This window comes from Schistocerca serialis, chromosome 10 (assembly GCF_023864345.2).
Source record: "Schistocerca serialis cubense isolate TAMUIC-IGC-003099 chromosome 10, iqSchSeri2.2, whole genome shotgun sequence".
Taxonomy (NCBI): domain Eukaryota; kingdom Metazoa; phylum Arthropoda; class Insecta; order Orthoptera; family Acrididae; genus Schistocerca; species Schistocerca serialis.
In genome coordinates this window covers 189620466-189634711 of record NC_064647.1, presented here as the reverse complement: position 1 = coordinate 189634711, position 14246 = coordinate 189620466, and the positions used below count along the sequence as shown (strand labels likewise).

At 40.0% G+C, this 14246-nt stretch overlaps 1 protein-coding gene across 10 annotated transcripts in view; it reads right to left on the bottom strand.

The window, feature by feature from the left end:
* Positions 1 to 14246, bottom strand: part of LOC126424541 (YLP motif-containing protein 1) — a 406391-nt gene that overhangs the window by 329556 nt on the left and 62589 nt on the right. For all 10 annotated transcript variants that reach the window (XR_007576188.1, XR_007576187.1, XR_007576189.1 and 7 more), the window contains one exon: positions 4395 to 4612. Coding sequence is in view for 7 of the 10 variants with exons in the window: in XM_050087281.1 (XP_049943238.1) it covers positions 4395 to 4612 (218 nt within the window). In the remaining 3 variants the exon portion in view is untranslated. The remainder of the gene's footprint in view (positions 1 to 4394; positions 4613 to 14246) is intronic.

Below are 14246 nucleotides of genomic sequence, written 5' to 3'. Positions count from 1 at the left end.
TTTACATCAACAAAAAGCCTTCTTCACATATTAAATATGGTGTATGTTTCCCTAAATCTGCTGTCTGCTACTGGTTGCGAGTTCCCCTCATTCTTTTAAAATCAAACTTGTCCTCTCCAAATATAACAATATCCATTTTCATTCTTCAATAAACTACTCATGCGATTACACTTTACTCTCTCTACATCTACATATATACTCCGCAAGCCACCATATGGTGCATGGCAGAGGGTACCCTCTACTATCTAATCAATCCCTGATTAGTCAGGCCTGTCGGTAATGCAGCCAACATCCAAGCTAGGTGCTCAAGCAGAAATGATGTGCACAAAACCAATTATTGTGGGTCACAATGTTGTCAGTTAATTATGAAACACTGCTGTACACATCTGAAGATATGGTTTTCTCTATACTTCAGCATCACAGCTTTTAAAAGGAAACACGTTGCGCTACACTTCAAGCAGAAACTTGAAATTTTAGTGACGTTCTTTGCAGAAAGCCACTGCTGCCGAGTGCAATGATATATGAGCAACTATTTATGTCATCGAAAAGAAAGATGTTACTTGACAGTGCACAACCCAAATGGAGAGAGTGAAATGGCAAAAACAACAACAATGCAGTAAAGGAATTCCATTCAGCGGCCCAAAAGGAAAAAGAGCTGAATTTAACAAACAATTTGATGGCAGTTACTTGCTTGCAGCGAGCGAGGGTTGGCAATTAAACTGGGAAAAACAATAAGACTTATAGCAGCTGACAGTCACTGGGAAAGCCCCTCGGCTAAGGAAAAATATGAAGCAAAATTTGTAAAGAAGAAACAGAAGGTGACCGATATTTTACAGATGAAGAAGTAAAATAATCAAAAGCGTGTAGAGAAGTAGAAAGTGATGAAGACTTAGGAGACAGCATGAAGGTTTCAAACATTGCTGCTGCTAAGATGCAGACATATTGGATTACTTTAGCAACCAATTGGATACATGCAGCCCCCGTGTAATGCTTGTACAGCGGTTGTGAGAGACAGCATGCACTAAAACTTCGGAGCATTTTTGTAGTGAGTGGAACTGCTGTATACATACTCTAAGACTCAAGTTTTCTGTGGAAATGAATTATCCTCGGATATAATACAATGTAGTGCCTGTGTCTTTAAATTGAAGACAATCTCAATAATTTGGCCCTTCCACTAATCCGGCACCAAATTTGTGTAAGGAATGGCCAGAAGACTCTAGTGTGGCACTTGAGTGATTGCACTAATTTTCACACTTATTCATACCTGCTTTCTTCAGAAGCAGAATAGTTATATTTTTTTTAAGATCATGACGTAACTTCTCCAGTTACATCAGTTTTCTTCATGGGTCTGTAGTGTTCACACCTGCCAATTTTATTTCATTGGTACCTAGTTATTTGTGCCTTCCTAGTTAATCCTAAGCTTTTTGAATTTCATAAATAAGTATTGAATCTTCCCTAGAATCAGGTTACGTCAAGTAATTTTCAACTGGCCTAATTTATTCCGGGCAGATATAAACCACCTCTAAGTATTGGTCCCATCCTACCAAATTATTTTCTGCTTCCTTTACCCATTTACCCTTTTCACCTCGCAGCAAGCTTGAGTAAATTTCCAGATCATTTATTTTTTGTGTGATGTATACTACTATTGTTAACTGCCACATTTGGTACATCTCTTGTGGCCATTTCACAGGTCTCCTGCACCAATTATAGGTTATTTTCCTGTGTTAAAAACATGGTTTGGATTGTTGTCATTCTACAATACCACAGTGCCTGTGTTATTCTGATTACAATGTAAAGTTCCTTTGGACATACATGTATGTCGGAAGGAACAGGCACTGCGGCGACTGCAGCCATTACGAAATCCATTAAGTGAATTTGCAATTGCGAATAAGGACAACCATCAGCTGCAGAATGGAATGATGACAATAAAAATTTGTGCCAGACTGGGACTCAAACCAGGATTTCTTGCTTATCGCGAGCAGTTGTCTTCCCATTTGGCTATCCGTGCACGACACACAGACAGACCTAAACTTCAACATGTCGTAACCGTGCGTCTACGACCTGTAATCGTAGATCCATTACATATATTTCCGTACAAGTCAGACATTGTATTTGAAAGTCTCTTGCCAGGTATCCGCAGGTAAATACAGTATTGCAGTGCCTGTGTTATTCTGATTATGAGGCAAATTTCCTTCAAACATGCATGCGCATCCAAAGGACTTTCAAATACAACCTGTACGAGAATATACATTGGAAGTGATGACTCTGCATTTTATGTAGGCTGGCAGGATTGCTGTTTGGTGTGTTTCTGCAAAATTTGTTGCCATACTTTTGCAAATTAGGTGCTTTTTCTGGCAATTTTCATATTACTTTTTGTGTAATTCAGCATGCCACCGCCCCTCCCCATCCCGCAAGAAGTGGGTATTACTTTTTTACCAAATTTACCAGTTTTTCTGCCAAATTCAGTGTTACTTTTGCCAAATTTAACCTTTTTTTGCCAAACTCTGTGTTTTTATTTTGGGAACTTTGGTGTTTTTTGGCATAATTCTGTGTTTTTGGCAAAATTATGTGTTATTTGTATGTCACATCAAAGTTTGTTGCAGGGCAAATGAGCCGCAAGTTTAAGATCATACATGGAACTCAGACTTGAGAAGATTAGAAGTCAAATTGGAGTTTCAACATTCAGTAATTATCAGTTTTGAATACTGGTGTCAGTAAACTTCCAGTCTCAGATTTATAACATTTTTCATCATCATCATCATTTATGACTGATTATGCCTTTCAGTGTTCAGTCTGGAGCACAGTCCCCCTTAGAAAATTCCCCCATGATCCCCTATTCAGTGCTAACATTGGTGCCTCTTCTGATGTTAAGCCTATTACTTCCTTCTCCTTGGTCTACCCCGACTCCTCCTGCCCTCTACTGCTGAACCCATGAGTCTCATGGGTAACCTCGCTTCTCCGATGCGTGTAACATGACCCCACCATTTAAGCCTGTTCGTCCTGACTGCTACATCTATAGAGTTCATTCCCAGTTTTTCTTTGATTTCCTCATTGTGGATATTCTCCTGCCATTGTTCCCATCTACTAGTACCAGCAATCATCCTACCTACTTTCATATCCGTAACATCAACCTTATTGATAAAGTAACCTGAATCCACCAAGCTTTTGCTCCCATACATCAAAGTTGGCCGAAAGATTGAACGGTGCACAGATAACTTAGTCTTGGTACTGACTTTCTTCTCGCAGAAGAGAGTAGATCGTAGCTGAGCGCTCACTGCATTAGCTTTGCTACACCTCGCTTCCAGTTCTTTCACTATGTTGCCATCCTGTGAGAATATGCATCCTAAGTACTTGAAACCGTCCACCTGTTCTAACTTTGTTCCTCCTATTTGGCACTCAATCCGTTTATATCTCTTTCCCACTGACCTTACTTTCGTTTTGGAGATGCTAATCTTCATACCATAGTCCTTACATTTCTGATCTAGCTCTGAAATATTACTTTGCGAACTTTCAATTGAATCTGCCATCACAACTAAGTCATCAGTATATGCGAGACTGCTTACTTCGTGTTCACATGTCTTAATCTCACCCAGCCAGTCTATTGTTTTCAACATATGATCCATAAATAACATTTTTATACAGAAAAATTACACATTACGCAATATCTCATAAAAAACAATTTTCTGTTATTTTCTAAACCCGTTGACTTTGTGAAATTTTCCTGTCTCTAAGCTAAGTATTGCACCGGGGATGGTCACAAGGGTAGAAGCCATAGGGTACAGAGACGGGTGCAGAAGGAGCATAGAGTCTGACAAGGATACTGCGGGGTTTGGGAGGGCGATGAAACGCTATTGTAGGTGTAGTGGGCAAAAGTCAGACAAAATATATCTCATTTCAGGCTGTGATTTTAAAAAGTCATGGCCTTATCAAGGTAACTGATACATTCAATATTCAATGCCAGGTACTACTGAGTGAGGAGAGTTGTATTCTTAAGTTGCTTTGTGGAGGGATCAGCAGTACCAGCATAACAAGTGATGACTCTGCATTTGATGTAGGCTGGCGGGGATTTCAAATCTCATCCGGTGGAGTCCCCAAGAATCAGTCTCTCCTCCTGATCCCGTCCAGTAGACACCCCTGATCCAGGGTTCTGGGCAACTTTCCAAACTCTACTCCTTCTCGTAAATCTCATCAGTCCTTTTCCTTCACCCCTCTTCCCTCCCCTTCAAACCTTCTGACAGAAAAAGGGGCCACTGGCAACGAAACCTGTAAACTCATACCTTTACGTGTACATTCATTCTCCTGCCACTACTTGATAAGTTGATTTTTTTATTTAGGCAATTACTTATAATATCATAACCCGTTACTTAAGAATAGACAACAGTATCAGAACAGACCTGTACGGATCTGTAATCGAAGCAGTGGTCGTAGCAGTAGTGTCTGCAGTTTCCTCAGGTGGTGGCGGTGGAGCTGGTGCAACTGGAGGCTTAGTATCTGGGGGCGGCAGAGGTGGCGGCGCAGCCACTTCCGGCGGTGGCATTGTCGGTGGCGCAGCTGGAGTTACTGTTGCAGCAGGAACTGGCGTTGTTCCCATGGCTGCCATCGATTCGTGATACTGTGACAGGATAAAATAGTCACGTTTACTGTAATGCTATTAAGTCAACAGACAGAAGAGTAAAGCTAAATCGCCAACATGGCAACACGGATGTGGGGCTTCCCAGAGGAAATTAAACAATAAATTGTGTTGCAATACTACAGTCTCACTCTGAATGACAACTGAGAGTTAGTTATGCATCATCAAACTTCTGGTTGTTTATAGATAAAGCTTTAGACCTTTCATAAATAAACTTAAAAAAATACAATGTCACAGTCCAACAGTTGCTAGTCTTGCAATGCCATGGATAATGTTAACACTATTTTTGATTACAGTAGATTTCAATTAAAATGTAACAAGATAAGAGAAACCAGTAGTAGTTCACAAGATTGTCAGAAAGATGCCATGTAACTCTTGGAGAAACTACAGCAATGGCTACCATAATGTTGTTCCCAGGATTTCATACACTACCTTAAGAGCACACTTCCTCAATGAAGAGCATATAGCATACTTTCAGTACAATGAGGTAGAGTCTTTCAACTGTTCACATCATTTTGAGAAGGTAGCGGAAATACTGAGAGTGAGTGCAACGTCCTTACTGACGAGATCCTTCTAACTACCCCACCACAAAAGGAATGGTACTGCTTACATTAGTGAGAACTATTTGATACCGTGCACAGGTGTGAAACTGTTTTTAGATTTCAAACTTCATCTTTACATTATGAGAAGTCCCATCAAAGTCAATAAAGTTTTCTGTAGTCAACCAGCAGCTGCTTCATATGTTTTATTGGACTCCGCCTGGCGTTTTGTCTATCACTGCTGGAGACACCACCAGAGACTTTAACAATTCACAAAGCAGTTACAAGCTCAGCAATTTGAACTCTCTATACGTATCCACACATCACACACTGCTACCAAAGACTGTAGAATCGCACTTATGTATGCTACGAAGCTTGGTGCGGGGAAGAGCTGACTGTTTTATTTAGTGCTCAGTCCCACAACTTGGCTAATTTCAGTTGTATTTCTGTTCATTTTCATGCTTTTGTATTTCTATGGCCTATCTGCACCTCCTAATGCAACGATTACACAGGCCAACGAAAAAAAAAATTTTTAAAAACTTATTTTTACTTTGAGAGCTGATCTTTATAGATTTTATGAGCTGAATCCAAATCTTGCCTTAGTTTTTTTTTTTATATCACCTGTAGTTTTTGGAGCAATATGCTTTTTATTATATAGTATAAACATCCTACGCTATACAGTGAACGGGGAAATTAATTAAATGCTTTGTTACAACATAAGCATGGTTTGTATTTACAGTAAGCTACTTAAAACAAAGACGTGTGTTAATAGAGGTTTCATTTGTCAGCTGGAATTGGTTTGTATTTTCTTTCTCTTTTTTCTTTGAAGCTTCTTGTGTAGCTTCTTCTACGATGAGTTGCTTGTTGAACTTCTCAGTGAAGTGACCAACAGTAGTCCCCCTTCATGTTGGTGTTCCAGCGGCCTTGGTAGCGTTTTTCCATCACTTTAATGTCCTTGTGAAAGCGCTCTCCTTGCTCCTCACTAACATTTCCCATACTGTCTGGGAAGTAATCAAGTTGACTGTTCAAAAAGTGAACTTTCAGGTTCATCAAATATCCTCAAGTTTTAAACTTCTTTAACATTGTAGCTACAATAGAAACATATTCTGGGTCTTTTTCATGTCGTAGGACTTTGTAACGACTTGCTTTCGAAAGGAGTTTGACTCAGTTCCGCACTGTTGCTTGCTCAAAAAAGTCTATCAGATGACATATGCGGTTCGATAGACAGTTTCCTAACAGACAGAGAGCAGTATGAATGGGGCGACCTTGACAGAAACAAGTGTAACTTCAGGTGTGCCCCAGGGCAGTGTAATAGGTCCACTGCTTAAACAATGAGGATTTGCAGAAAATAAATGCGTGGTGTAATGAGTGGCATATATCACACAATATTAGTAAGTGTAACCTACTGTGTATAATAAGGCGAAAGTCCCCATTAATGTACAAGTACAAAATAAATGCCCAGTCTTTGGAAGCGGTAACATCCATCAAGTATCTGGGTGTGACTATTCGAAATTATCTCAAATCTGCGTCCAGTCTTATCAGATTACCCAAGTAACGGGCAAGGCGAACTCTAGATTGTGGTTTATTGGTAGAATCCTGAAGCAATGCAGTCCTTCAACAAAGGAAATTGCTTACAATATGTTAATTCATCCAGCCTTAGAGTACTGTTCGTCTGTATGGGACCCTTACCAGTTGGGTCCAATTCAAGAGATTGAGAAGGTCCAAAGAAGAGTGGCAAGATTCATAACTGGTACATCTAGCCATCACGAGAACATTACAAATCTCACAGAAAGTATGAAGTGGGACACACTTGCAGACAGATGACGCACTAATCGGAAGGGGCTGCTCACTAAATTCTGAAATCTGATCTTCGCCAAGGATGTAGAGCAAGGGCGGACAGGAATCCTGTACGTGTGCAGTGCACTTGCACGCGTGCAGTTAACAGGTGTTCTGCATGCACAAAGGGGCAAGCTGGCCACCCGCTTCTCTCCCCTCCCCACCATACCGTCTCTCCACTCCTTCCTCTGTAATGCGGTTTGTTTCCTAGCTTGCTTTCTTGAATGAAGGAATAAGGTTAGTAGGAGTGCTTGAAAGAAATCATGGTTTGAAAGAGTGCCTTTTACCTATGATATATTTTATTTATCACGGGTGGAGTTTACAACACGTTTAATGTCTGGAACAAAATTTCTACATACAGACAAACGCAAACAGTTACGTAAATTTTCATCACTGATGTTTGCTCTTAACCGAGACTTATTAATTTTCATAACAGAAAAAAATCTCAAGCCAAACACTGACATTATCTTCGCGGCTTCATGATGGAGACCAGGAAACTCTTGCTGTGGAAAGTCGTCATAAAAGTCTATTACACGTCTTGCCAAAAGGAACCTGTCTCTCAGACGAGAATTACACTGTAGATCTATTAATTCCATTTGCAAATTGGGATGAATATCATCTACAGAAACAGCAAATGGTCTCGAGAACCATTCAAACGCTTGGGATAAATATGATATATCCCCAAATCGCTTGAGAAATTCCTGTTTTATTGCACTAAGTACGGAAACATATTCTTTGCAATTCTGTTCTCGCACAGTTGACAGAGTAGGGAAACGGACTGTGTTCCCTGACGAGAGCTGTCTTTCCCCACAGCTCAAGATTGCTAGTGAAAGCTTTCACCTTTTCAGCCATTTCACAAATTAGCTGATTTTCTCCTTGTAAACTTGTGTTCAATGCATTCATGTGTCCGGTAATGTCCACTAAAAATGGGAGGGCGGCAACCCACTCTGGATCTTCTAACTTGGGGTCGTACCTTCCTTTGTCCTTTAAAAACTGATTTACTGGTATCCTCAGTTCAAAAAATCTTTTGACTACATTACCACAGCTAAGCCAGCGGACTTCACTGTGGTATGGTTTGTCACCGTACTCTTCCCCAATTTCAGTTAAGTATGTGTGAAACTGTCTATGTGTATGCCCGTGGCATCTCAAATAATTAACTGCCCGAATAACCACTTGCATGACGTCCCCCAGTTTTGCTGCTTTTGCACAGAGTACTTCTTGGTGCCAAATACAGTGGATGCTGTACAATGATTCTTCTGTACGATGGACCTTTTTTCTTAGTAATCCAACAAATCCCATTTGTTCCCCTTTCATTGCAGGTGCTCCATCTGTTGTCACTGACACCAAACGTTCCCAGTTTAAGCCAGCTGAATCGACAGCTTCATCAACGGCTTTTAGGATGTCAGCACCGGTGGTCGTGCTTTTTAAAGATATCATATCTAAAAAATCCTCTGTTATGTGCAGAGCAGTGTCCACGCCGCAGACATAAATCACTAATTGCGCGGTGTCTGAAATATCTGTGGACTCATCAAGTGAGATGGAAAATGCAATAAACTCCTGCACTGCACTCCTTAATTGATGTTATACGTCACCTGCCATGGCACTTATACGATGACTTCAGTCCGCCGAGAAAGAGTGATAGCTCGAAACTGATTTACATTCAGTGGGTAAAGTAAATCAGCGGCATCATTGTTGCACTCCTTTATAAACTCACCTTCAACAAATGGTTTTCCAGCTCTCGCTATATTAAGCGCAATCTTATAACTTGCACATACCGCTGGGCTATCATTGTTGTCGTCCTGAAAAACTGAAAACAGTGCTCCATAAAATGTAAAATCAGTTAGACAAGAGACATGACGAAAGAAAGTCGCAGATCTCTCGTGACAACAGCAACTTACGTCAGATTCATCTAGTATCGTCAGATCGCTCTTCTTAAGTTCAGTCAATTTCCCCATCCGCTCAGAGTCCGACAATAAATTGTACTCGTCCGTGTGAAATCCATTATAATGGCGTTCAATACTAAACTTCCGCTGACCAGCGAGAATACTGCCACATATTAAACATTTCGAATTTTCACTTTTTGTACAAAGAAAAATTGATTCTCCCATTCCTTTTTAAAAGATAGCAAATCTCCACTTCTCTGTTTCCTTGATTCACTCTGCATTTTCCGGTACTTCAGATAGAACGTTCACTACGTAGTGGTCGCTTTGCATCAACTTCCACAACTTAGCCTGGTACTACACTGCCGGAACCTGCCGGCTGTCGCCACTGCCCCATTCGACGATTGCACACGAGCAGCACACGTGCAGCGCTGTGGGCTCATGAGCCGCGTGCAACGTTTGCCCGCCCCTGATGTAGCGCATATATTACCACCAACTTTCAAATTGCACAATGATAACCAATCAAAGATAAGGGAAATTAGAGCTCGTACTGAGGCATTCAGACAGTCTTTTTTTCCTTTGCGCGATCCACCAGTGGAACGGAGGGAGGTTGGGGTGGGGGTGGGGAATATGACTGTGGCGCAAATTGTGCCCTCCACCACACACTGCTTGGTGGCTAGCGCAGTATATATGTTGATGTAGATACCCATGCTTCTTTCTCATTTAAGATCATTGTGGATTCAAAGTTAACATCCAACATCAAATTTCTAATGTCAGGTCCGACAAAGAAGTCTTCTTTTAGTTTAACTTCTGAGAGGTGTGGAAATTTTTGGCAGAGATACTTAAAACATGGTCCACCTTTAGGCAAAGCCTTTACAAACTGTTTCATTAGGCCCAACTCTGTATGTAGAGGCGGTAGGAGTGCGTTTTTTGGATCTACAAGGTTTTTGCATAGAATGTTCTTCTCACCAGGTTTTAAAGACTCCCTCACAGGCCAGTTCTTTCTGCACCAGTGTTGGTCCCTAGCCTTTACTGTCCCATTCACACAAGAAACATGGAAATTTGGTAAAGCCAACTTGCTGACTTAGGAGCATGCATGTTACTTTTAGATCGCCACATATCATCCAACCATGAGCAGAACAGCTTATTTTATTTAGCACTGTTTCGAAGTTTTCATAGCTTTCTTTCATATATACAGAATGTCCAACAGGTATAGATGCATACATGTTACCATTGTGTAATAAAACTGCCTTTAAACTGGTTTTGGTTGAATCAATAAACAGCCTCCAGTCTTCCTTTCTGTATTCAATACCAAACCCCGTTCATCAGACTTGGGAATGTCCGAGCAGTACACTAAATCACCTTCTTGTTGAAAAAACTTGGAAAATTGCTGCTCTCTTTCTATACATGTATATGCTGGTTCCAACTGCCAATAAGTTATTTTCTTTTAATCTAGAGCCAAGCAATTCAGCTTTTTCTTTCATTAAGCCAAGATCACTAGCCAAATCATTAAGCTCGGTCTGAGTAAATAATTTGGGCTCTAGACTTTCTGTGTTACAATGGAATTCATCATCGTCTGGTTCATGTAAATCACACTGTATATCAGAAAATACTTCTGTTGGAATAGAATTTAAATCATTCTGTTGGAATAGAATTTAAATCATCTGGTGGTTCAGGAACCGGCAAATTGCACCATGCCCTACTGGTCAGATGGCGGTTGGAAGGTTAGGGTAGCTTATTGCCTTCTTGTTTTCCGAATTATGACAAAATAATATCAACACTGCAAAAGTAGCAAACATCAGAATGAGTTCTTGGCTCCCTCCATATCATACGAACAGCAAATCTAAAGGCTTTTTTTCTCCTTTTTGGACCATTTTCTCAGATCTTCAACACACACATAACATACCTTATGCAGTGACCAAGATTTATCTTGTTCACCAACTTTAGATCCAATGTATGACAGATAAACCTTTTTCACAAAGTCTGTAATGTTTCTTTGGTGTTTTTTAATCACAAATTCACCATGAATATAACAAAAACTGTCAACAGAGTTTTTAAAACCATGATTAGACATTTTACTGAGCACATGTACAGGCAATGGAAAAGTAAGGTTATGTTCACAGTAAACAAAACACCATCTGTTAACCCAAAAATAGGATCGACCTTTTTTTGGCAGCAAATGTTTTTCAGCAGTGCTACTGCCATCATCTACATTCATTACACCTTCTTTTAAAATTATTTTAACTCTATAAAAGCTGTTAAATTCGCTTAATTTAATAAACTTAACAGTAAAATGTGAAGAAATGGTGGGTGACACAGTTTTTAAAGTATCATATTTGGATTTCCCACACTAAAAAACATAAGAATAAGGTATTTTCATCAAAAAAAAGTTTTTCCATCTTTTGCCTGCGTTATTAATCATGTTAAAACCACAGTGTCTGAGAAATGAATTTTTGGTTTCCTGGTCCTAGTGCATGGTCTCATACTGCCGATTTATACATCTTGCCCTGGCAACAACTATTCATGTTCCTTACAGCGAGTGTTAATGCTTCTTTTTCTATTTCCTCCATACATTTGACTGCAACTGCACGGGACTTTATATACTCCTGCTATAGCAAGTGGAGAGGGTCCTTTGCAGAGTTCAAATATTCGCACACCTTTCCTATTGTTTAAACACTGTATCAATACCATGTTTTCAGAGTATTTTGCTGATGCGATCAGTGTCAGTTTTTACAAATGGGAGGAAAACTTTCCCTTTAAGTAGTCAGCATTCTTAGCTGCAATAGACAGAAGACGTGCTTTGTTGGTGCTGCACATTTCAGCGATTTTGATCGAATAAACTCAATGTTGCAGTGCTCTTCTTTGGCACGCCAGTGTAGAAGTGTGCACAGAATTAGCTAAATGAATAATTCATGCAATTCGCATGTTTATTTACATATAAAAGCCAGCTTAGGAATTTCTCTCGTGTAAGACTGGGTGTAGAAGATCGTGAGCCAATTGAAAATTCTAGATTTCCTGATTTTGCGTCACTTCAGCGTAATCTTTCAATTATTGTATCAACACCCATTTGTATTGTGGTATATTCTGAAATTTTAAATATTCACAAGTGCCACGATAAACTCTTACTCAAATCTAAGCTTAAACTAAATTGTACTCTTAAAATTTTTGAGAACAGTTGCCCTATCTTTGTTCAAAGCAATTGTTCTCCAATTTCATTGTACAGTTGCATGAAAAACCAGTTAGTTGGAGAATTTTTGGACACTTATAAAACTATGTTTTAATACATTATCAGTATTAGTGTTTTGGATACGTATATTATTTCATAGAAATCAACGTTTGTGGTTCACAGTTCAGCCAAAGAAAACATCATCCCTGAATTTTATCGTATATCAATGCAAATAAAAGTGTGTTTTTGAGAATTTTCGGAAGCTACTATTGTCCTTTGCATAATCTATGAGCAATTTGTAGCAAATCGGCATATGTGATTTTGTTATTGTAGCAGATTTTCTAACTAATATGTTGTGTTGCATCTAATCTTCCCTTAAAGAGGAGTAGCTGTACATATAATCTGCATTTATCGTAAATTGACTGTTTTTGAGCCTGCTAACAACTATAATTAACATCAAAACATTTTAGGAAACTAGTATTGTTTACCACAGTTTTGTTTCAGTAACAGAAATTTCGTTTTGTGTATCTGCTTCAATTATTATATGGAATTAGCAACTTTTTAACTGAACAGATCAAAAGATTAATTTAAAGTTATTTGTTCAATGCCTTGTAATACATTACACCAGATAAAATGCAGCCCCATCGTGAATGCTGTTCTCAAACACGGGATGAGTTGGTCGACATTCTTAGGCAGCTGAAAATCGGCCGGACTACTTGGCAACTGCTGCAAATCGGTGTGTTTGGAAGAGCTCCCAAGAGCCATGCACTTGTGATACCTGTACTGGTGGTACCTCAAGTACTACCCTCTCCTGTGGACCCCGTCTCCTCTGCTAAAAGTACAAGATCTGTCATTACCTGTCCTTGACTGTGAGTGACGTGTCAAAGGTAGATCAAGGTGTGCTGCACAGGCAGGATGGGGGACCAAGGAGGATCTACAGTGTTGTGCCGATTCCCCTAACCAACAAGTTCGGGATGCTGTCTTTCACTGAAACTGAAACTGCGCCAGTGGGACTAACTTTAACTGTTTTGGGAAACATGTTTTGTCCAGTGTCAGGAGGAGGCAAATGCAAAAGGGTTAACTGCCAGCAGTTCAAACTTGTGGCAAATCTTGGTATCTCTTAGGCAAATGGCAGCAAGGGACAGTGTGTATGCCTAGGGGACTCATTCAACATGTTTGAAGAGGCTATTCCGGCAGCCATTGACGAAACAGGGTCCAACAAACTGCAGATTGTGGCACACATTGGAACAAATGATGCTTGTCATCTGGCCTCCGAGGTCATTCTTGGGTCATTCCAGCAATTAGCAAAGAATACCAGCCTTGCACATGGAGTTTCAACAAAGCTCACAATTTGCAGCACTGTCCCCAGAACTGACCATGGCACTTTGGTTCTGAGTGAATGGAAGGATGAACCAGAGACTTCAAAGATTGTGTGACAAGCTAAACTGCGACTTCCTCGACTTGCGCTATAGCATTGAGAATAGTAGGGTCCCCCTAGATAGGTCAGGTGTGCCCTACAGATCAGAGGCTGCTACTCACATGGCTGACTGTGTGTCAGATGCACACATTTTTAGATTAGTCGACTCTCCATACAATCCAGATAATGATAGCTGTAGGAAACCCAGAAGTATCAGTTTAAGACCGAAAGAAATAAAAAATACCTCTCACAGGTGAGAGTATTAAAATCCTTATGGTAAACTGCAAAGCATTCACAACAAAGCGCTACAGTTTGAAACACTCATAAAAAGCAGCGAAGCTTACATAATGCTAGGTACAGAAAGCTAGTTGAACATGAAATTGACAGCAGTGAGATTTTGGGGGAAAATCTAAGTGTATATCAAAAATATAGGCAAATGGGAAATGGATGTGCTGTATTTGTCGCAGTAGACAACAAACTCAAATCCACCGAGATAGAAATTGAAGCTGCAGGTGAGATTGTTTGGATAAGACTTGGTATCAGGGGTGAGAAAAGTGATAATTTGATCCTTCTATTGCCCACCAGACTCATCTCCTGATATCACCGAAAACTTTAGAGAAAACATCAGTTCACTTGTATGAAAGTTTACCAGCCATACTGTAATCATCGGTGGAGACTTTAATGATCAAACAATTAATTGGGAAAATTACAGTTTTGTCAGTAGTGGGCGTGATAAGACATTCCACTCGTGATGGATATATACTGGATCTGATGGCAA